Raw genomic sequence first — 24795 nt, forward strand, 5'->3', positions numbered from 1 at the left:
GAATTGGTAAGAATTGGCCCTAACTCACTTTACATAAGTATCAGGGATCAAAAACTAGTAGATAAGTGACAGAACAAGGAAAAGTAGAGCAAGCAAAACTTGCAAGTTGCAACAGATCAGTGTGCCTCAACAGACAATTCAAGGAGACTAAAAACATGTTACTGTTCACAGTTTGGTTGTTTAAAAAAAAAACCCTTTTATTATGGCATAACTGTAACACCCTGGTTACTCACAGACACCACAAGTCGTTAAATACAAGAGACAAAAACCTAAGAAAAAAATAATTGGAACTGATAATTCTATACACAATTAAAATAAAATATTACTTTAAAATGTTGGTCTTCTTACAAGAATGAACTAGTTTGTTTCTAGAATAACCTATTAAATTATAAGGTAGAATGATCAATTGTGTGTGTGGCAGACTGAACTGAAGGTAGAGCAGCTGGTATTTAAGGCCCTTGCCATATAGGCAGCTCCTGGAAATTCATGCTGGAGACTTTCATCCAGTTTGTTCCATTATAAGGTGAAGAGCAATCAGGCTTTTGCTGCACAACAGTCAATTTTCCACTCCATGCTTCATCATTAAAAGTGTACCAAAAGACACTTTTATTCTTCTACTGCTTGTAAAATATTCACTCTTGTTCATTCCCCCGCCCCTACCACACCACCACCACCACCACCACCTTAATGAAGAGCACTATTGCTTTTCTAGACTATTTCAACTGTCACACATACAGAAGCTGGAGAAAGAAATATTCAGACTGCCCTTAGCAGGCTCAAACACTGAGCCAAAACCAACAAGATTAAGTTCAGAACAGATAAATGTATATATTCCTGCATTTAGGTAACAAAAATAAAATGCACAAATATAAAATGGGGGAGACCTGGCTTCACCTTGTAGTGGCTCACAAGCAGACCACGAGCCAGGAGTGCAATATAGCTGCTAAGAAAGCTAATACAACCTTGGGGACATTAACAGAAGCATAGTGTCCAGATCATAAGCAGTTATAGTTCCACTCTATTCTGCACTGGTCAGACCTTACTTGGAACTAGCTGGGCTGGGCACAGAGCAACTGCGCCTCTAGCTTGCTTCAGCCGTTATATCTCCCCTCCCGCCCACACTTATTTTCAGCCGGGGCCTCAGGCTGCCACCTCCTCCAGCCTGGCACCTCCCACCAACAGCAGCCTTTCCTTGCCAGCTGTCCGCTTCCTTTGGCCCGCCACCACAGTTCCTCCTGGTGGCTGCCGAAAATAACAGTCATGCCACGCTCATGATTCAGAGGAGCCGAAGAGCTCCTCATGGAGTTAATGAGTTATTCTGCGGGGTTACTGCTCAGGTGCAGAACCCATTTTGTGAGGGAACATGGATCAAAGATTTCTATTATACTTGCTTCAACATTTAAATAATTCACAGGTACCACAATTCAACACTTTTACAGAAAAAGGAACTGGAAGTGCTACAAGAGAGAGCCACAGTAAACCAAAACCATTACAAGGGAATGAGAAGTATGAATGTGTATAAATGATAAATCTTTGAGTCATCCCTGCAACGCAAATGTGTCATGTTTTATGACACAATACTGACAGAGTTGTCAAAGCACTCCATCCTACACAGTGAGTCTTTTGTAGTAATTTACAATTCCTTTATTATCCTTTCCTAGTTTTTTTTTAAACAGCATTTTTTAAATTTTACAAACATTTGCATGTATAATACTATTTCAACAAGAACTTACAAACAGCTTATTTCCTAATTCTTAAGTAAAAACAAACCAAGTAGAAACTAAGATCAATCTCACCATTTATTTTTGATTTATGTTTACGGTTTCCAGAATCGGAGCCATGCAGTTGTGTGCTTAAATGTGCACAAGATCGATTTGCTGAACTATATCTTGTTGTGATAATAGATCTTGGAGGGGACAGGCCTTGGGAAAATTCAATGTTTTCTTCACTCCCTGAAAGTTCTGTAAATATTAGACATGTGTTAATACTACAAAATAAATGCAAATCAACACATGGAAATACACAAGAACACATGGTTAAGGGATCAAGACTTATGTGTGCACTGGTCCTTCATAGCTATACCAATAGGCAATTTCAAAGGTATTGACTCCATTGCTAAAAAGAAAGTCTAGACTGAGGTTTCAGAATAATACGATGTATTGACAGTGGCTGACATCCTCACTAATTATGTGGAGTGTAAAGTCCCTCCACAGCATTTAATAATCCAGTGTCCCACTACGCAGGTAGGGCAATTTTCACCAATCTCTCCTTCACCTGGAAGCACTGAACATCCATAAATACATCCCAAAGGGTTGCACAGTCTTCAGGGACACATTTTCACACGTCAAAGAGCACTTCTGGGGGAAGGAGGAATCAAAGATCACACATATACACCCCTGCACCACAGTGGACTCCAGATTAATAAAAGCTGCAGAGGCACTTCGCAGGTAGTGCCTCTGCCTGGTTATTGAGGATATCAGCTAGTACAGTATTTTCTCCTCAGAAATAGAAACTGGTGAAGAAAAGCAAGCAGCAAGACAATATAATGAAACTATTTCCCATGTTAAAATATTACCTGATTTTGATTTCTTTTTCTTCTTCTTTTTCTTCTTCGATTTTGATCTTACAACATCTCTGGGTTTCTTCTCTTTGTTCTTCTCCTTTTCTTTAGTAGCTAAAGAGAAATAATTTGTCATATATAGCAACAGTAAATTAAGGTGCAAGAGCATCTAGCAGTTTGGAAGTGAAACGGTGTCACCCAGAAGCAAAGGCATGCATCCTAACTATGCCTTCCATGAAGAACAAATAATTCCATTTATGCAATGGGGGTGGGGGTGGCCCTCACTGAATCCTGCTCAGGATAGTCCCCCGAAATTCAGGAGCAGATTTATCAGGGGGCACAGGGGTCTAAGGGAAGGGAAATTCTGCAAAAATTACTCCCCTTGCACAAAAGCAAGTGTCTTCTATTCATGAAACAACCCAATGCACTAGTTTCTACATACTCCGGGAACTTCCTAAGTACTCAGAAAGATGTATAATCTTAATTTACAGTCCCATCCCATCTCACAAACACAGAAACTCAACAAGGCCTCTATGGGCTTCCAGGATATTACACAATATTGAGAGAACAAAGAAGAAAATACTAGAACATCTCATTGTCTAAAGAGAGAAAATTCCTGCCTTTATTAATAACTTTTAAGGGGAGGGGACATGCTGCTGCCACCCAGTCATAGCTGCACTATAATCTTGGATTTCTCCATTCTTTTCTGTGGACAGCTCTCTTTTTTGCCCCCCAAAAGAAGGGGAAAGGGGGTCTAAAGCAGGGGTACACAACTCAAATGCCTTGGTGGAGCGAAACCAACCATGACATGACGGATGTTTTTAAATTGGGCTTGGGGTTTTTTTGGAGGGGGGTGTTGTGATTTGATGTGTTTTATATGTTTTTATTGAATTGAAAAGAGCCAATTCCATGCTTGGAATCATTAGGAAGGAGTTTGAAAAGAAAACTGCTAATACTACAATGTCCTTATACAAAACTATGGTGTAGCCACATGTGGAGTACTGAACAGTTCCAGTTACCGTATCTTAAGAAGGACATTGTAGAACTGGAAAAGAAGAGGGCAACCAAGATGATCAGGGACCTGGAGCACCTTCCTTATGAGATAAGGCTACAGCATCTGGGGCTGTTTGGTTTAGAAAAAAGATGACTGAGGGTAGACATGACAGATGTCAGTACAAGTATGCATGATGTGGAGAAAGTTGATAGAGAATTTTTTTTTCTCTTTCTCACTTAACACTAGAACCAGGGGTCATCCCATGAAACTGATTGCCAAGAAATTTATGACTGACAAAAGGAATTACTTTTTCACATCAACCTATGGAATTTTCTGCCTCAAGATGTGGTGACAGCCAACAGCCTGGATGGCTTTCAAAAGGGTTTAGATAAATTCATGGAGGACAGGTCTATCAGCAGCTACTAGTATAGGCCACCACCAACCGACAAGACAAGATGCCTCTAAATACCCACTGCAGATGATTAACAGTAGGAGAAAGGGCATGCCCACAGCTCTTGCCTGTGGGCTTTCCAGAATCATCTGTTGGGCCACTGTGTGAAACAGGATGCGGGACTAGATAGGCTTTGGGCCTGATCCAGTAGGGCTGCTCTTATATTCTTATGTTTTAATGCTGTGTTATGAACAATTTGTTATGGTTCATTATTTATTTATTGTATTTTATTTAAATGTAATTGCAGGAATTAGGTCAATTTTAAAATTAATTAGAATTATAAGATAACTAAAGTAAAATTAATATAATTTTAAATTTTGCTTTTAAATTTTTTAAAAAAGCAAATTAACTTTTAAATTGTTTTTTAATAGCTATGGGAGGGTGGGAGGTTCATCTCCCTCCCCAGCAGCCTCCACCACCTTACGATTGGCAGCCCAGTTGTGGGATTGCCACAGACTGTAGACTGGGCTCTCCCCCACTGCTGCTGCCTCTTGCCATGCTGCTCTACAACCAGCTAGCTCCGGGGTGGCAGGAAGGAAGCTGCTACCCAACCTTTCCTCCCTTCTGCCACCTGGGAGCTGCACACTGCTCCATATCCAAGCAACTCTTTGGTGGAGGAAAGCCCCCGAATGCAGCTTCATCATTCCTACCACCCAGGAGCCAGCTGGATGTAGAGTGGCACAGATAGAGGCAGTGGCGGGGGGGGGGGGGACCAAGGGCTAGGAGAACCCAGCATACAGCCCTACAGGTCACCAAAAACATGCCTGCAGGCCAGATGTGGCCCACAAGCCATATGCTGTGCAGCACTGGTCTAAAGAAACCAGAAAAGTAATCTGAAAGATTCTTGGTTCAGTTGACATTAGCTGACACATAGGATGATGAAGTCAGGTGGAGTTTAAAAGGAAAATTAGGGTCAGGGAGAGAGGGGGAATGATTATTATTATTAAAAATATTTATACCCCGCCCTTCCAGTCCAGTACCCTACTGTTCTGGGCAGCTCACAACATTAATAAATAGATACAGTATAAAATAAAAAATCAATACAATCAATAAAATTAAAGATCCTTAGTAAAAAGCTAAAAACTAAGAACTAAAAAGCTAAAAAACTTACCAGATATAAGCAGCAGAAAAAACATTTAAAAGCATCTCAGGAAGGGAAAATGACACTTTTCCTCCTCCCCCACTTTGTTAGATAGCTTTAAAGGGTTCAGGTTCTGAACGTGTATTTATTTTTTTATTTATTAGAATTTTTATACTGCCCTTCCAAAAGGCTTAGGGCGGTTTACATTAAAATCAATTAACAATTAAAACAGAAATTATAAAACTACATAAAATAATAATTAACAATTAAAACATCATAAAACACCAATTAAATAGCCAAAACAATTTAAAAACAAGTTTTAAAAAGCTGAGAAAGCTTGGTTGAAGAGATGTGTTTTCAGAAGTTTCTTAAAAATTGCCAGAGATGGGGAGGATCATATCTCAGCAGGGAGCGCATTCCACAATCTCGGGGCAGCAGCTGAGAAGGCCCGTCTCTGCGTTGCCACCAAACGAGTTGGCAGGAACTAGAGATGGACCTCTTCAAGTGACTTCAATGGGCGGTGGGGCACATAGCGAAGACGACGTTCAGGGCCTAAGCCGTTTAGGGCTTTGCAAGTTATAACTAGCACTTTGTATTTTGCCTAGAAACCTATTGGAATCTATTTGCAGGAAGGAGCTGCTCCCCCTCCCCCTTTTCACACATTACAAAGCTCCTGTTTCAGGTTGTCCTCAGCCCCTGAACGAGAACACTCCTGTTGGGAATGGGGATACACAACATTTACAAGTTTGGAGCATCCCAGACTAGCAACCATTCCCATGGTTAAAGCATTTGCCTCTTCAAACAAACACTAACCGTGAAGCTTCTTGGCATGTCAGTGTAAGGAGCAGGACTTCTGGGAGTGTCCTGAGTTGCTGTATACAAGTACAGTGTTCTGTTGTTAAAATATTTAAATGTCTGGACAGGGCTATTATCAAACACTAAACTCTCCCACCATTTGGTGTGATGAGGCAAATATGGAAAGGAAGAAGTTAATAGTTTGAATCCAATGACTCTACATTGCTAATGTTGAGTAGAAAAACATCAAGGAACATCGCATCCAGCCTGCCTCTAAATAGCACGCTTTAGGTGTGGGGGCGGGGCTGGAATGCCTCGACAAGCTACGGAATGGTTACCGTGTGGTCCCTGCGCAGGCGCAGAACCCATTCTTATGGATCTCGATCCAGATCTTGAGGGATTCATACTAATTCAATATAGTTACTAAAAAGAAAGCTGTTTGCAAAATCCTCTATAATAAAACCCTTGGTGTCCGTCCATGGACGGACACCAAGCGTGTGTCCGTGCCTCCCTGGCCTGTTCTGCGCATGCGCAGAGCGCATGCCCAGAACAGAGCAAGGGAGACACGACCACTGGCACCCGGTGGCCATCTTGGGCGGCCAGAAGCGGCCGTCCCGAAGAAGCTGGGTGAGCGGCGCCGGGGGACACTGGCCGCCGCCGCCTTGGCCAGAGGACACGCCGCGGCGGCAAGGGAGAGGCCCCAGGCAGCGGAGGGCCCGGCCGGAGCCGCGGGTGGCGGCGGCGGGCCCGCTGGAGCCGCGGGCCGCAGTGGGTGGCAGGCCCGCCGGAGCCCTGGGTGGCCGGCCCGGCCAGAGACACGGGCCGCGGTGGGTGGCGGGAGGGGGAATGGTGGTGGAGGTCCAGACCGGCCCAGGGAGACGGAGGCCGGGACCGGGGGCCGAGCGAAGGCCGAAGAAAACTAAAAGTAAAAATGCTGCCGCCGCCACTGCCACCGAAGTCCCTCCCTCCCTCCCAACTTCCGAAACCACCTTACCCTGGCCCGTGACAGTTGAGCAAAGAAAGACCTAAATTGCAAGACCCCCAAGCGCCAGTTCGGGCAGAGCCTTTGCAGAGGGAGGAGCACCGCTTGCGAGCTCCTCTCTCCCTCTTCAATTTAGGTCTTTCTTTGCTCAACTGTCACGGGCCAGGGTAAGGTGGTTTCGGAAGTTGGGAGGGTGGGACTTCGGTGGCAGCGGCGGAGGCAGCATTTAAAAAAAAAAAAAACAGTAAAGGGGAGAGGAAAAGGCTAGCGCCCGTTATTATAACGGGCTTCAAAATACTAGTACTTACATAAGCAACCAGATGTAGTCCGCCGTCTGTTAGAACTTTCCTGACTGGCCTTCTCAGAAGCTAAAGAACCTCTTGTTTGAATATTTCTTGTTGCTGGACTCTGTTGTGGTTCTGGTGACTTCTCAATTCCATGGAAATACTTCATATGATAATGTAGCAATTTGGCTTTCCGAAAGGATTTTGAACAATCCAAGAACTTACATCTGAACTTGGGTTCATGGTCAATTGCAGGTTTTGAAGCAGCAACATCATCAGTTCTCTTGGAAACATTGGTTACTTTAACAACAAAACAATTTATGATTTTCTTTTCAAACTAATGATACAATGTTCTAGTCCTATTCAAATGTTTACATTCTTATGCATGGTAGGGGATTGTATTATCTGCGTTGGCTTGATATTTGTCCACTGAATTTCACATCTGTGTAGGAGCCTACAAGATTAGGCCCTATTCACATGATCTGTATCCTCAAAAACTGGGGTGCACGGATTGCACAGAGAGGGTTTATAAATGCTAAGTTCAGCTCTGTGAATATAGGTTTCTCTGCAACTGTGAAGTTATATAGGATGGGGCAGTCGTCATTGTCGGGGCAGGCAATCCCTCACCATGCACAGGATCTGAATGTCTACATAAGGCTTTAGTCTTTTATGGATTAAAATCAGGAGCCACTTTTATTATTCTTAACATACCCCAAAATATATTTATTCAGAAACAATAACCAGCATACTTGCTAAGAACTGTCTTGCTGAAACCACCTAGTCTGATGGCATTCTGTCTCCCGGGTGGACCCGCCAGAATCCCTGAATAGCTCTCAAGGAGAGTATGCTAGTGACAGTCACCCTGTTTGTATACAGCTTCAAAATATCAAGGGCATACAGCATCCAAACAAGCAGAGTCTAATTAACTAGGTGCTCATACAAACCTGAATGAAAAACCAAAAACATTTCCCCCCCAACCAAACAAAACCTGAATAATTTAGGAAATTTTCACTGAACCTGAATCAAAATGGAACCCTATCCCCCTGCTCAAAAAATAAAATAAAATTCAAGTAACCTGTAGCAGATGTCTCTAACGTCTCTTGTGATTCAGATGTAGAGGAAGGCTCTACTATGTTCTCTTCCTTTAATTTGCCTTCATCTACTGAAGACTGAGATACTTCTCCTGAAGATGGAGGCAACTCTTCAATAATATTTTGGTCAGACTCAACACATGCTTCCAATGGACCTAAAAGGCAAGGGGGTGGATGTGTTGAAGATACAAAAAGTTCATATCACAAGAAACCCAAGACATATACATCTAAATTATAAGCGGTTGAAAGCTTATACGGAGTAAGAGTCAAAGGAGAATCTTGTCTTCTTAAAAGGAGGAACAGAAAAACACTCAGGAACAAGCTAGCCTGAGTGTATTCTTAGTTCACATTATTTTGAGAGAAATAATCTGCTAGGCACCAGGGCTCCTGTAACAGTCCACAGAAACTCCCTGTAAAATATTTTAATAACAGTGGCTAAAATGACTCGCAGCAGCTCCTATCAAGGCTGCTACAGACTCAAAAGGCAGCCCTGACACTGTAGAAAACAGGCAGTTGCGCAACTAGTGCTACTCCAGTTTCTCCCATTTGTGACAACAGACCAGCAGCACTGCTTATGCAACCGATTATTCTCTACAGTGTCAGGCTTGCTTTATGAGTCTGCAGCAGCTTCCTACTGTTGCGCATCATGTCAGCCAGTAACAAAAACAGGTTGCTCACCTATAACCTTTGATCTGGTAGTGATCGATTGCAGTCATAAGAGTGGGTTCTGCGCCTGAGCAGAATTAACTAGCTCCTCGAAGTGCTTAGCCCTGCCTCTTGCACGTGGTGCGTTTCCTCAGTTTGGGTGGGCTAGCGTTTTCCCCTCAGTTCTTGGAGGACCGACATTGGAATCCAATGTTTAATGGAAGCAGTGTATATTCTACAAGGTAGTGTTTTTAGTCTGCAAATATACATACTACCACTTTGTATACTGCAGTGGGGCCGGTGGGAGGGTCTTATGACTGCAACGGATCACTGCCAGATCAAAAGTAACAGGTGAGCAAGTTACAGGTGAGCAACCTGTTTATCTGGATCATGATCTTATGAGGGTGAGTGACTAACAGGCTGTCAGTCTGGAAGCGGGTTTTTATATGCTAAGGTAAGACCCTTTTCAGCACACCACTCCCAAAGTTGGCCTGAGCTGCAGAGCAAAGGTCCAAAGCGTAATGCTTGACAAAAGTATGCTCAGAGGAGATTGATTCCTGCCAGGTGTGCAGCAGAAGTGGCATAAGCTCTAGTAGAAAGAGCCCATATGGTTTTAGGAGGGTCCACTTTTTGAGGCTTGCAATATTAACTCCACAATCCAGTGGGAGAGTCTCTGTCTTGATATCTGGTAAGCCTTTCACATGACCTTTGTAACTTACAAAAAGCCTTTTTGTCTTTCTATAGGGCTTGGTCAGTTTCGAGTAGAGAGGAGTGCCCATCTCGCATCCAGGGAATGCAACTAGCGCTCGAGAGCTGTTGAGGGATTCCAAAAGAGGGTAGGCAAAACAATGTCACTATTAATATTTTATTTTTTAATTTATTTATTTATCAAATTTGTATACCGCCCCCAACTTTTGTCTCTGGGCGGTTAAGGAAGTCAGTGATTACTTTAGGCCTGAATTTGGGGTCCAAGTGAAGCACCACCTTGTCCTCATGAAACTTAGCATTGGGGACATCTATCCAGAGATCATTTAGCTTGCTGACATGGTGGGCTGACATTATGGCTAATAAAAAGGCCATTTTCAATGTTACCAACTTAGGAGATGCCATAGCCATGGGCTCGAATGGAGGCTCCATCAGGGCCAGTAGGATGAGGGACAGGCTCAATTGATCAGTGGGCCACCAAATAGACAAGTAAAAGTTGTTTAATCTCTTAAATAATTTTTTGGAGTCTGGATGAGAGAAGACGGTCTTCCCATCCCATTCAGGATGGTGAGCAGAACCTTGAACCACACTGCCAGGTGAACCTTGATGGAAACATTAGCCAGGTTACGGTGCTTCAGAGATGTGAGGTAAAGCAATACCTCCCGGGAAGTAGCCTTATGAGGTAGGATGCCGTGTTCCTGAGCATAAATCTGAACCATTTCCACTTGCTGTTGTTGTTGACACGAGTGAACTACAATTTCCTACAACTGTAGGAAGAAACTACAATTTCTTCCTGTCATTAAGCAGGATTTCCTTCAGAAGCTTATCCTCCACGCGGTTAAGTACAGAGTCCTCAGGTCAGGATGGCGGAGCCTTCCATTTTCTTGTAGGAGAAGATCTTTGCGTTGAGATAGACGCCTGTGGCGACCCCTCAACAGTCTGAAACCATGGCTGTCAGGGCCACCATGGAACAATCAAGCTGCAGTTTGCAGATTCCTGCAGGATTTTCTCTAGAATTCTGTTCAACAGAAGGTAAGGCGGAAAAATGTATAGAAACCTTCGCCCCCAGTTGAACTGGAAAGCATCTCCTCTGGAGCAGATGCCAGCCTTCGAGCAGTACTAGGGGCACTTCTTGTTCATGAGCATAGCAAACAGGTCAATTTGTGGTGTACCCCAGACCCGGAACAATGGATGGAGATATTAGAGATTGACCTCCCATTCGTGTTGCCGCAGATAAAGTGAGAATCTGCTGAGATGGTCTACCAAGATGTTGTCCACTCCTTTGATGTGAATCACGACAAGGACTATTTGTTGTGCTATTGCCCAGTTCCAAATTTGCAGACTAAGCATGCAAAGGGAGCAGGAGACCATCTCTCCTTAATGATTTAAGAAAATGATCGTAGTAGTATTGTCCAGGCTGACTTGGACAAGCTTGTCTGTTAGGGTCAGTTGGAAGGATTTGAGAGCCTGAAACACTGCCAGGAGTTCCAAGAAGTTTATGTGCATCTGCTGTTGGTTTGATGACCACAGGCCTTGAGTGTGAAGATCTCGGCAATGGGCTCCCCAGCCCTGTAGGGATGCGTCTGTCGTCAACAAGGCTGAAGGCTGGTGTACCTGGAAGGGGACCCCGGACAGCAGATTGTTCTGTTTTGTCCACCACTGTAGGGACACAACGCTTGTAGGGACACAAGGACTGGTGGTGGAACTGTTAAGTGCATCTGCACATTGTCCACATTCGGACGATATACAGACAGAAACCAAAGTTGAAGATGCCAGAGATGTAGTTTGGTGAAGTGCACAGTGGAGCTGTATGACACCATCAGGCCCAGTAGTTTCTGAACTTCGTGGGCTTTTTGTCTGGGTTGCAGCATGAAGGAAGTCACTAGGGCTTTGATGCAGAGGAAACGTTCCTCGGATAGAAATGCATGTTGCAACTGTGCATTGCAAACTGCTCCTATGTAGTCTATGCGCTTGACAGGTTCCAGTCTGGACTTTGTCCAGTTGACCTGAATGCCCAGATCCTCAAGTAAGTGCAGGACTGTCGTGACTTGCAAAGCTAACTTGTCCTCCTCTTCCTCCCAGGAGCCAATCGTTGAGGTATGGAAGAATGGTTAGGCCCTGCGCCCGAATGTGAGCCACGATGACAGCCATGCATTTCGTAAAAACACGAGGTGCCATCACCAGTCCAAATGGCACGACATTGTACTGGTAGACATGATGTCCCACCGTAAACCTTAGAAATTGTCTGTGGTTGGGTTGGATTTAGATGTGGAAGTACACATCCTGCAGTTCCAATATTGCAAACCATTCCTCCCTGTGGAGAAGAGGAAGGATGCTCTGCAATGTATGCAAAATGTGTGCACGTCCACATGACGTGCACGTCCACATGACGTGCACGTCCACATGTTATGTTGTGCCATGCAACATAATGACTTGCTAGCCTGATGTTGGAGGCAGCTAGGAAGGTAGTTTAGAGAGAAGTCGATGGTGGTGACTCTTGGCTGAGGTGAATCAGTGGACTGACCCCGATCAAAAATGCTGTTTGTTGGAGTCAGCAGGTTTTGGGTGCTGGACCTGCAAGGCCCTAGACTTTTGGTTGAAAGGCTTCCTTCCAAGGCACTGGTAAGGCTCGCAGAAGTATCTCTTGTCCATCTGCTTATAACAGTACTGCCGTCAACCATATTGGTGGTACTTAGGAGTATATGACTGGGCAGGTGACAAAAAGGTTTTTGCCATGGATTTTGATTTCTTGATGACTCCATAGTGGAGTCTGTTGTTTCACATAAAAGTCTTTTTTCATCAAAGGGCAGATTTTTCTACCCTCTCTCATGTCTGGCTGCAGCGCAGTGGAACTTAGACAGGCGTGTCTCCTCAATGCAATAGCACCAGCTAGGTTTCAAGACTCAGTTTCTGCCTGGCATTGGGTAACTGTTGTCGAGTGAGGAGAGTCACTTTGGTGTGAACATCATTACATTTTGCCAGGAACTCTTCTGGCAAGCGGTCAGCTTGCTCCTGGAATAGATCATTCCAGAGGAAATGGGTGTATTTGGTAAAGCAGGCAGTATAACTAGCAATTTTCACCACCAGACACAAAGTAGAATAAATTTTACACCCTAAGACGTCCAATTTGCATCCCCTTTGTCCCCTGGAGTGGTGTGTCATCTCTCAGATTTGGAGGAGAATACGCAATCTATCATCACTGAATTGGGGGAGGGGAATGTTTCAATAGGAAATAATCTTCCTATTCTTGAATTCTATATACATCCTTCAGTCACTTGGAGGTTGGAGCAGACGTTTGTAGAGTTTCTCAAGCAGATTTAGCTGCCTTGGATATAACTGGCAGCATGGGAAAGTGAACAGTAGGCTTGTATCCAAAATGTTTCGGAGGCCATTATGGAGGCCTCCGAAACGTTTCGGCTCCGGGGGCCATTTCGGTGCTTCGGCACCGGCGGGGGTAGTCCTTTAAGGGCGGGGGAGGGTGCACTCACCCCTCCCGCTGCATATCCCCCGCCAGCGCTCCGTCACTTTCAAGCCCCTCGGGGCGGTAGCGTTCCTCCCTGCCGCCCCGTTTTCATCATCGGCCGGAAGCAGTAACCGTGCGTGCACCCGTTGCAGGCGTGCACGCACCCGTCTGCCATGCGGGGGCGCACGCGCGGTTACTTCTTCTGGCCACTTCCGGCCGATGACAAAAATGGGGCGGCAGGCAGGAACGCTGCTGCCCCGAGGGGCTTGAAAGTGACGGAGCGCCGGCGGGGGATATGTGGTGGGAGGGGTGAGTGCACCCTCCCCCACCCTTAAAGGACTACCCCCGCCGGTGCCGAAAGAACTTCGTGCACATCCCTAGTGAACAGGTTGGATTGAGGCAGTGGAACTGAAGAATTTATAAACATATATATCTTACATGTCTAGAGTCTGCATCTTCAGTTCCAGTCCAAGTATCGTTGCTATTTAAGAAATGTGACGATGGTATGAACGTATTTCTCCATTTGGCGAAATGTTATCACTGGTTACCACTCTGAGAGGGGGATCATCAGGGAGGTCAGATTAACTCAAAGTTGAAGATGTAGATGAATCAGATTCATAGTCTTCTGCCAGTATCACAGTTGATAGTCCTGAAGGGGCAGGGACCTTTTTCTTACACACCTTTGTGGTGGAAGAAGTTGTGGCCAGGACTGCAGTCTGAATTGGTTGGCTCTTTTGAGGTTGAGGCACCTTCATGGTCTGAGCGGTAATGCAAGACAGACAGACAGACAGGATGGTACTGTGTCAGTCTTCAAAATAGGAAGAGTAACCTGTGTTAATATCGAAGTCACAGAGAGAGCCAGTGGAGACAATGGAGTGACCTGTATCAGTATTGAGACTATTGTCTGGCCTGAAAAGCAGAAGAAGTCAAAGCGCCTGCTATCTTCAGCATCTAGAAAATCATGCCATAGTCTTCAGTGCCGAGACCGTGGCTCAAAAAGCCATAGAAGGTCAAGCTTGACAGTGTACTTTCGCCAGAGTAGCATGTTCAATAGTCGCTAGGATTCACCTGGTCCTAAACTGGCTTTCATGTTGTCGTCTTAAACATTGATGCTGAAGGAAACCACTGAGGGATGCGAAGCTTGCAGAGTCAGGTGAGCTGCCAGTGAAGGCAATTGTATCAGTGTCATGGCTGGTGAGAGTGAATGCTCTCGACGCCGAGTAGACAATGCTGTGGTTGGTACTGCTCTTGAGGTTAATGGTGATCCTTGGCGTTGAACTGTTGGTAATGGACGATCCAGGAACATGACTTCTGGGGTTGCAAGGTGAGGTCGAGGCATTGTTGGCACCGACTGGAGTGTTATCAGAGACGTAGTGACTCGGGATGTGGTGAAGGCCTCCTCAGTGGTAAACCGCATGCTCTTATCCCAATGTTTCTTACGCAGTGGTGCCTCTTCGGCATTGGAGTCCCGACGCTAAGATTTATGCCTTTTACAATGGGCTGACTCTGTAGGCGGCTTTGGCGCTTTAAACGTCTTGGCAGAAGATGTCACAGAAGCTCGGGTTGAGGATTTAGAATGCACAGCAGCAGTCCCCGGCTTCGGTATTGCGCTTGATGTAGACTTCAACACTGTACCCGATGTTGAGGGCACGGAAGCATGAAACTAAGATCTCAGTATTGGAGTGCCAGGGTGGAGCACTTCATTGTAAAGGGCAGCTCTTATCTGTAGCGCTCTATTCTTTCACATTTGATGAGAGAAAGTTAAACAAGTCTTACAGGTGGAGGTATTGTGTTCTTCCCCCAAACAAAGCAAACAGAAATCATGATCATCCACTGACGGACGTTTAGTGTTGCAGCGAACACAGCATTTAAAACTCTTTTTCTTATCCATTACAGGATTGAGAAATAAGGGGGGGAAATATTCAAGTACGAATGAAAGTCCGAGTCCAATCCAAAGTCATAACTGAATTAACCGTCCGTCCATTTCTACTAAACTGTTTTTATTCTTTTTTTACACATAAATATTTCCAGTTTGAGGAGCTCACTGTCCGAGGTGCTGACACAATGGCAATCAGAAAGGAACTGTGGGGAAAACGCTCACCCGCCCAAACTGAGGAAACGCACCACATGCAAGGGGCGGGCTAAGCGCTTCGAGGAGCTAGTCAGTTCTGTTGAATGGTCCCCACAGGTGCAGAACCCCACTCTGCATCTCTCATGTTGTAGCAAATTTTTTTTACATCGCAATTAGAATTCGTAGTTCATTGATTGACTGATGCTAAAGTTAGTGTTGAATGCTTAAAGTTAAAGTTAAGTTAATGCTGAATGCTGGAATAATGTTTATTGTTTCTTTTGTTGTTTTGTTTTGGCCATTGGCCGTAAATAAAGTATCTATCTATCTATCACTCTTATGAGTGCAACAGATCACGATCCAGATCAGTAAAGTTGCTCCCCAGATAATATAAATTACTTGCATTTATCAACCATATTATATGATCCTATATGTTCATAGAAACCGGTAAGACAGGCATTTCCAAAATAAGCTATTTACCTTCACTGATTTCTTTTGGGCTGGATTCTGGCTCTTTTAAAGATCCAATTTCATCTAGCAGTGGTGTGACAATGTCCGTATCTAAAGTCTCGTGACTGCTACTGGTAGAATGTCTCGATCGTCTCTTTAAGGAATCTTTGTCATTGTCCACTGAGTTTTTCAACTTTTCTTGTGCTAAAAATCATTTGAAGTGCATATTATTAAACATTTAAAAAGAAATTTTAAAAAGGACTACATCACCTTTCTTATTTCACTCTCTAAATGTGACCTACAGAACCACTCTGTCACATATCTCAAAGAGAAAGAATTCTAGCACAATATTATCCAAAGTGAAGAAATTGGTCATATTTATCATGGGTTGTATCCAAATTTACTTGTCCACTTAATGAAAAATGCTTTTGTGAACGGAAGGAGAGCTGCTCTAATGCAAGGACTCCTTCAAATAGGACAATACTCCTGTGAACAAAAGGAGCTTCTGCAAGCAGAGCAGTAAAAACATATAACATGTGTATGGAAACATTAACCCAGATACAAGTGAAACAAGCATAAGGAGCAGAGTTCAGGATTCGTCCCCACCCGACCTATTGTTTGGCTAAACCTTGCAAAATATGTAGCTTCCCAAATTCCTACATAGTTACTAGGTTACATATACGAACAGTACCTGTGCAATTATTACTTTTTTTAAAAAAGGCTCAAATTCATTCCTGACCAAATTCAAATTCATTTGATCAATTCAAAGATCAAATTCATTGATCTTCATGTCTGTTATGCACAGTACTTTGCCTCTTGTTCTCCCCTCCTCTTGGTCCTCATAAGAATAGCTATTTGCCCATTTCCTTCTCTTTGACCTCTCAGCATATTGATAAGCAATCGTTATCTAGTGATGGAATACACAGCAGCTGCTTAATTGTTAGTAGCAGGGTTGCAATTTATGCAAATAGGTGTGAAGTGATTGGTACAATGGCTGATGTCACAAAGGCACAGAGACCTGTATCTGCAGAGCAGCCTTGCTGTAGACTTTTCTTCTACAGTTCATTTTTATATAGTTGTCCTATTCAATATAGTTTTAGTACAGATATTTGTGCCCCATGCTATCTATCTATCTATCTATCTATCTATCTATATTTATTTATTTAAGGGTAGTTTTTTTAAAGCATACACAGAAGAATAATGAACCATATCACATTTGCACAGTAATTTTAATATGTTCAGTTTTGTACAATCACTCAGGTGTGTATATGTTTTTATATGGTTTCCATCAATGGGTTGGACAACACTGATCAATATATTTTCAACTTTCCCCCTTCCTCATAGTGTTGTGACTACCATATGACCTCTGATCTAATATCTGCACTGATAGCCAATGAAGAAAGATTATTAACAGAGTAATGAGAAAGAGGAGCAACTCCAACCTACCTACCAAACTCAAAACTGGAAATTGAAGCATCTTGCCAACTCTTTTACCTAAGCTGTTTCTGAATATTGTTTAAAACTGACCAAAAGAAAAACAAAGGACCAAGAGAAAAACACAATCTAGAATTAGACTGCAAATCTGCCTCACAGGGTGGTAGACTTGAGAGATCCTGTAAATAAGCAGAGGTACCGAGGCCACCACACAATCTGATGAGAAGTATATCCAGTCAGTAGCTTTTGATGTACCATTATGGCTTTTCCTCAAGGCATGCTGTTTCACAAGGCTAGTATTTGAACTCCTAGACATTCAAACTGCCACCCAGAAGTCTAAGTATACACAGCCCTGCTCAGGTCTGGCACATAGAGGGTCTGATGCTAGTTCTCAAAAAAGGCTAGTGCTTCATAACATGAAGTATATAACTTGAAGGCAAACATTTTAATTAATTGTATGCTATACAAACAAAAGGTTTTACAGGCTGTATTTCAGGCTGAGAGAGAAAAGATGCTGACAAGAACATAATCTCTATCTAACCAATTATATCAGCAACACATGATGAGGCATTGAGGCTCAGCATAGTAGAACAGATCAATCACAAATTGTCTCTACAGCATTTAACACACAGTTGTCCAATTTCTATACTACCTTTCTACCTGAAAGCATTCAAGATAGCAAACATATAGGACATTTTACAGATAAGAATAGCCTCACACATAAAATAACTAATTATTAAAATATCTTTGATCTGTACGAATTTAGGATTATTTTCCTACACACACTTTAGGATAAGGCATAGCATTTCCCAGGTCATACAGATGCATTTTACGTCAACTATCTGCTCTCAGATCAGAAGGAGGAAGTAACATTTAAAGTTGCTAAGTTCTGTGAGGCAGCTAAGAAGGCTAGACAACAGATGGTAAACCAGATTATGCAAATGGGAAACTGCTGATTAGGATGAGTTCATGTTCCTGATTATATTATGTATATATTACTACTATATTATGTGTATTATTATGTATGTAAATTTTGGTTGATGACCGTAAATAAACATGATGATGATGATGATGATGATGATGAGGCATAGCATAGAGTAAGGATGTGCACGGTTGGCTCGGACAGCCACTGGCGGAGCAGGGAGCGGTTCCTTTAAAAAGCGGGTAAGGAGCTTCTTGCCAACTTTACTGCTCCACCCTTAGCCCGCCATGTTCCTCCTGCTGGCACTCCATTAAAAAAGTCTCCATCTGAGCGGTAGCATACCTCCCTTGCCACCCCGATGTCCTTGGCCGGAAGGAAAAGGAAGTACCTGGCACTCAAACTTCCTTTTACTTCCAGCCAAGGAGAACACCGGGGCAGCAGGGAGGTACGCTACCATCCTGATGGACACTTTTTAAATGGAATGCCAGCAGGGGGAACATGGTGGGAGGGCTGAGGGCTAAGGGCACTCTCCCCCACCCTTAAAGGCATGCTCTCCACCTTTGAACCGATGGAAACGTTGGTTGTTCGAACTGGTTCACGAGCCGGATCCGTGCACATCACTGCTCAACTTCGGCCCTCCTACAGATGTTGGCCTACAATTCCCATAACCCCTGGCCACTGTGGCTGGGGATTATGGGGGTTGTAGTCCAAAATCAGCTGGGGGGGCCTAGATTGAGCAGGCCTACTGAATCAGTTTCAATTTGTGACTCTTGACGATGTGGACAATCTCCTTGGGATGGGTTGGCATACCAACTGTTCTTTGGATTCTTGGCTGATCTCATCTTGCAAGGAGGTTATTGGCGTTGGCCTAGTTAACATCATAATGCCTCACTGAGGGAGGGCAGGATGCCTCCTTGTTTGTAGAACACAAGGGTCAGATATCTTTTTAGGAAGTCTGCCCTAGATCCTTTGGTGAAGCACAATTATAGGCCGCTCTCCAACCTCTCGTGGTTGGGTAAGGTGATCAAGATGGTGGTGGCTAACCAGCTTCAAGTAGTCTTGAAGGAAAGAGCTTATCTAGACCAGGAGTGTCCAACTGCGGCCCTTCATCTGTTTTTGGCCTACAACTCCCATCATCCCCAGTCACAGTGGCCAGTAGTGATGCGAGTTGTAGGCTAAGAAGCTGGATACCCCTGATCTAGACCTATTTCAATCTGTCTTTAGGGTGGGCTATGGTGAGGGGTAGCTTTAAGGGACAGGGAAGGCGCTCCTCGCCCCGCTGCTTTCCCCCTGCTGGTGCCCTCCAAGAAAGCGGACACGCTAGGCTGCAGCATTCCTGCTTGTAGCCCCGATCAGATGGTAGTGCTTGGTGACAGTTGTTCTTCAAAACAGGAGCTGTTATATGGACACATGTTTTTATATATATCATTATGCCTGTTCTTAAACAGTTGCACTGGCTGCTGTTATGTTTCCAAGCAAAATATAAAGTGCTGTTTATTGCCCTTAAAGCCCTCAATGGCTTAGGCCGGGGTTACTTGAGAAAGCACTTTTCTGTGCAAGATCATCAGGAGAGATCAGTCTTCAGATGCTACCAGTTCATCTGGTGGCAACTTGGGATCAGGACATCTCAATTGTCATCCCTAGGTTGTGGAACGTGCTCCACATGAGTATAAGTGATTTATCATATTTGGAGCCCTTCAAGAGAGCCATAAAGACCCATCTTTTGAGCCTGGTTTTTAATAATATTTAATTGGTTTTTAAATGAGTCTTATGTTAATGTTCTAACTGCTTTTATTTTATGTTATGATTTTAAATGGTTTGGGCTTTTTAATGTAAACCACCCTGAGCCCTTTAGGATGGCCAGTATATAAACGAAATAAATAAATATTGATTTCATCTAACAAATTTAATTTATGCTTCTTTTCGCACAATGGTAGATTCAGTTATGCTCAGGGTAATTAATTAATTAAGATAGATTAGATTAAATTAGATTTATATACCACCCTTCTAAAATGGCTCAGGGCAATTTACAACACGATAAAAACAATTAAATTCAAACTATTAAAACACAATAAAACCAATTAAACAGCTAAAAACCCTGGAAATCAGGGCAACAATTTAAAACAGTTTGTCAATCATTTAAAACCCTGGAAGGCCAGGCCAAACAGATAGGTTTTATGGGCTCTTCTGAAGGACAGAAATAATCTCAAATTACAAATTTCTGCGGGGAGTGCATTCTACAGCCAGGAGCAGCTACAGAGAAGGCCCGCCTCTGCGACGCTACCAGATGAACCGGTGGCAACTGGAGACGGACCTCCTCAGATGACCTTAACGTGCGGTAGGAATCATGTAGAAGAAGGCGCTCTCTAAGATCTCGGACCTAAGCCGTACAGGGCTTTAAAGGATCAGCACTTTGTATTTTGCCCAGACACATATCCGCAGCCAGGGTAACTGTTTCAAATAAGGCATAATATGGTCTCTCCGAGTTGCCCCAGAGACCAATCTGGCTGTTGCATTCTAAACTAACTGAAGTTTCTGGACTACGTACAAAGCCAGCCCCACGTAGAGCACATTGCAGTAGTTGAGCCAGAAGGTTACCAGCTGATGCACCACTGTTTTGAGGTCATCCTCTTCAAGGAATGGGCACAGCTGTCGAATCAGCCGAAGCTGAAAGAAAGCACTCCTGGCCATGGCCTCCACCTGAAATACCAGGGTGAGGCCTTGGTCCATGAGTACTCCCAAGCTGCGCACCTGCTCCTTCTGGGGGAGTGTAACCCCATCCAGCACAGGAAGATCTAGCTCAGCCCTCAGATTCTGAGCCCCCACAATGAGCACCTCCGTCTTGCTTGGATTCAGCTTCAATTTGTTATCTCTCATCCAGCCCATTACTGCCTGTAGGCAGGCATTTAGAGAATGAGCGCTATTTCCTGAAGATGAAAAGGAGAAGTAGATTTGAGTGTCATCAGCATACTGATAACACCCAGCACCAAATCTCCTGATGACCTCACCCAGCAGTTTCATGTAGATATTAAAAAGCATTGGTGACAAATGGAGCCCTGAAGAACTCCACCATCTGGAATCTACCCCAGAGATAGGAGCAGAACCACTGCAAAGCAGTGCCACCTATTCCCAACTCCCCCAGGCAATCCAGAAGGATACCATGGTTGATGGTATCGAACACTACTGAGAGATCCTGAAGAACCAGCAGAGTCACATTCCCTCTGTCGATTCCCTGGTAAAGGTCATCCATCAGGCCAACCAAGGCTGTCTCAACCCCATAGCCAGCTCTAAAGCCAGTCTGAAATGGGTCTAGATAATCAGTCTCCTCCAAGACTGCCTAGAGCTGGTAGGCCACCACCCTCTCAATCACCTTGCCCAACCAAGGGAGATTGGAGATTGGCCTATAACTGTCCATCGCTAAGGGATCCAGAGAAGACTTTTTTAGGAGTGGTCTAACCAATGCCTCCTTCAAACAAGGAGGCACCCTACCCTCCCTCAGTGATGCATTTATGATATTAACTAGGCCATCTCCAACAATCTCCCTGCTAGATAGAAGCAGCCAAGTCGGGCAAGGATCCAGAACACAGGTGGTAGGCCGCACCGCCCCAAGCAGCTTGTCCACATCCTCAGGAGTCACAGATTGAAACTGATCCAATCTAATACTGCAAGAGAGATCGCTGGACACCTCCTCCATAGACCCTGCAAAAATAGTGGAGTCCAAGTTGGCCCGAATACAGGAGATCTTGTTCGCAAAGAACCCATTAAAAGCATCAAAGCAGAACTGATTTGAGGTAGAAGGAACAGAAATCAAACTCCTCACAACCCGGGATAGCTCTGCTGAACGCGAACCTGTAGCCGCAATGCGCAAAGACCAAAAACTCTTTTTTTGCCACACGCATCGCCACCGCATAAGTCTTCAAATGGGTCACATGCTGTATCCTGTCAGATTCAAACCAAGTTCTCCTCCACTTGCGCTCTAGTCGTCTACCCAACTGCTTCAGCCCCCGCAACGCCTCAGTATTCCAAGGGGTCATTTTTGAAGCAGGTCAGAAGGGACGCTTAGGAGCAATCATGTCTACTGCCCTGATGAGTTCCCTGTTCCAGGTTCCCACCAAGGCATCAACAGAATCACTGGCCGCACCAACATCAACATCCTCCAAGGCCTTATGAAATCCCACTGGGTCCAGCAGCCTTTTCGGATGGACCATCGTAATAGGTTCACCACCCCTGCAGGGGTGGGCTGCATCTGTGAGACCTTAACAAGGTAATGGTCCATCCATGACAATGGGGAAATGGCAGGATCCCCCATGCATGGACACCCCTCTGATCCGAACAAAAGACCAAATCAAGTGTGTGGCCGGCAACATGAGTTGGTTCAGAAACTAATTGGGATAGGCCCATAGTTGTCATGGCTGCTATGAACTCCTGAACCGCACCAGACAAGCCAGCCCCAAAGTGGATATTGAAGTCCCCCAGCACTAAAAGTCTAGGAGACTCCAAAACCAACTCCGCGACCAGCTCCTTCAGCTCAGTTAGGGAGTCAGTTGGGCAGCAGGGTGGACGGTAGTGGTACACCAACAGAATCCCCAATCTATCCCTAGTACTCAGCCTCAAAAATACACACTCAATATGTAAGTTGTCTCACAGGGGCCCGGTTAAGGGAAATGGTATTCTTATGGAGCTCAGCCACTCCACACACACACACACCCCACCCACATCCTCTAGCCTGCTCCATGACAGAGTAACCTGGTGGGAGAAGCTGAGCCCACACAGGACCCACATAGAGTTATCCAGGAAAACACCTGGATATGATAAAATAGCCAGATTAAACTACTGACAAATTTATTAGAGTAAACCCTGAGTGAACTTGAAAATAACCACTGGTCTGTTCTAGCAGGAATTGCCTCCAAGTAAACAGGTTTGCATTATCTCAAGTATGGCGAGGGCCACTCAACTTCGGCCCTTCTGCAGATGTTGGCCTACAACTCCCATAATCCCTGGCTATTGGCCACTATGGTTGGGGATTATGGGAGTTGTAGTTCAAAAACAGATATGGAGTTTAAGTTGAGCAGGCCGGAGTATGGCCCTTCAAAATTAAGAAAAACTCTACTGCTCATGCACAGTACAGCTATGAATATTTTCCATTTGCAAAGAAGCCTTTTGCTTGTTTTAAAATCGAGCATCCTGCTGCTTGCTTCATATGGTTGCTTCCCCCAATTGCCACAATTACTCTGTCAAGCTTTTCTTCCGTTTATTTTCTCTTGTATGGATGTAAAGTAATTGAGAATCGGTGAGAAGTAAAATGTGAAGAAAGTGAATCATTAGAAAGCATGGAATTTTTGTTTTAAAAACAAACAGAAGAAAAAAATACTTTTATATGCAGTTTATTCCCAGACTCTCTTTGGTTTTCCTGTTCTTATATTGTTTGAGTTGGTTATCTATCCAATGAGTAGGCAGACATTTTGCACATGCTTAGAGGTTATGGCACTGGCAAGAAGTTCTGCAGCTGTAGAATAAATGGAGATCTCCCTCTTCAGCTGCAAAGCCCTACTATGAAAAGTTCTTTGTTGTGAAATGCAAATAGGTATCACTTTGAACAAAGGGATTAGCCTTTTGGGATGAGAGCAGAAAATTACACCTTTGTAGTTACTATTCTCACTTAAGTTTTTCTGGTGTGCTCGTGCATGTGTGTTTGTTTTTTTAAGTCCTCAAACCTCAGAATAGCTACATTTCACCATTATTTTAAGATTTTGATATCAACAAATTTACATTTATGTGTGGGGAGTGGGAAGACAATTAGTAAGTTTTGTTAACTTATTTGCAAGGCTGATTTCAGCATCCCAGGAGAAACAAGTTGTTCTAATCTGCCTACCACCATCTTGGGTTGTCCCAAGTGTCCACCATCTTGGGTTGTGGAGGATGACATCATTACAAACTACACCACCGAGGTGTTCCTATGTGTCACTCACTACAACTGTACTGAATTTGGTTCAAATTGGTTAGACAGTCCACAAGTTAGTGCACTTGCACCTCAATAATCCACACGTCCGTCATCCTGGATCAGGGTGGATGAAATCATCACAAACTACACCATTGGGGCATCCATATGTGTCCCTACAGCTGTGGCAAATTTAGTCCAAATCGGTTAGGCGGTTCACAAGTTAGACCACTTGCGCCTCAAATGTTTGTGTCCTCCATCTTGAATCGGGGTGGATAACATCAACACAAACTATGCCACTGAAGTGTCCCTGTGTGTCACTCACTACAATTGTACCTAATTTGGTTCAAATGTTTATGTGACCACAAGCTTGAATTGGGGTAGATGACATCATCACAAACTATGCTGATGAGGTGTTACTATGTGTTCCCTACAACTGCATCTGATTTGGTTCATATTGGTCCAGACGTTACAAAGTTGATGCGGGGGGCCACACAAAATGCCGGGTGATCTCATAAGCCTACTGGAAAATAGGCTAAAAAAAAAGCCTGATGCAAGTGAAACCAGGAAATAGACAGACTGACACATTGCAGCATTTAAGCACACATTCATTTTGGAAGAACACACTCTGTGCCTAAGAATCTATCTGCAATTAAAATATTGTGGTGCTGTACATTGCTTCTTCTAGAATATTTTTTTTTAATTTTAGCTACTTAAACAGTGTTTATATATTTAAGTGGGGAAAATACTCACACATGTTCTTCTGGAGCCGGGGACGTTTTGAAGGAACCTCTCCTCCTTTCGGTATTTTCCGCCTTCTTAATTCTAAAGTTATCGGCTGCAATGTTTGAGAGACTTGTTCTAAATAAGTAAATAGAGCAAGGGGAAAGTTTTCTAAATATACTAAGGTAACTGACTATATATATATATAA

General features: G+C 43.9%; 1 protein-coding gene across 4 annotated transcripts in view; it reads right to left on the bottom strand.

The window, feature by feature from the left end:
• Positions 1-24795, bottom strand: part of PHF20 (PHD finger protein 20) — a 115159-nt gene that overhangs the window by 31800 nt on the left and 58564 nt on the right. For 3 of the 4 annotated variants that reach the window (XM_053245567.1, XM_053245570.1, XM_053245568.1), the window contains exons 7-12: positions 24617-24724; positions 15600-15773; positions 8223-8393; positions 7172-7447; positions 2576-2674; positions 1797-1961 (exon numbers count right to left, since the gene is read on the bottom strand). In XM_053245567.1, the coding sequence (XP_053101542.1) occupies positions 1797-1961; positions 2576-2674; positions 7172-7447; positions 8223-8393; positions 15600-15773; positions 24617-24724 (993 nt within the window). The remainder of the gene's footprint in view (positions 1-1796; positions 1962-2575; positions 2675-7171; positions 7448-8222; positions 8394-15599; positions 15774-24616; positions 24725-24795) is intronic. The other variant, XM_053245571.1, reaches the window with a different exon arrangement.

This window comes from Hemicordylus capensis, chromosome 4 (genome assembly GCF_027244095.1).
Source record: "Hemicordylus capensis ecotype Gifberg chromosome 4, rHemCap1.1.pri, whole genome shotgun sequence".
Taxonomy (NCBI): Eukaryota; Metazoa; Chordata; class Lepidosauria; order Squamata; family Cordylidae; genus Hemicordylus; species Hemicordylus capensis.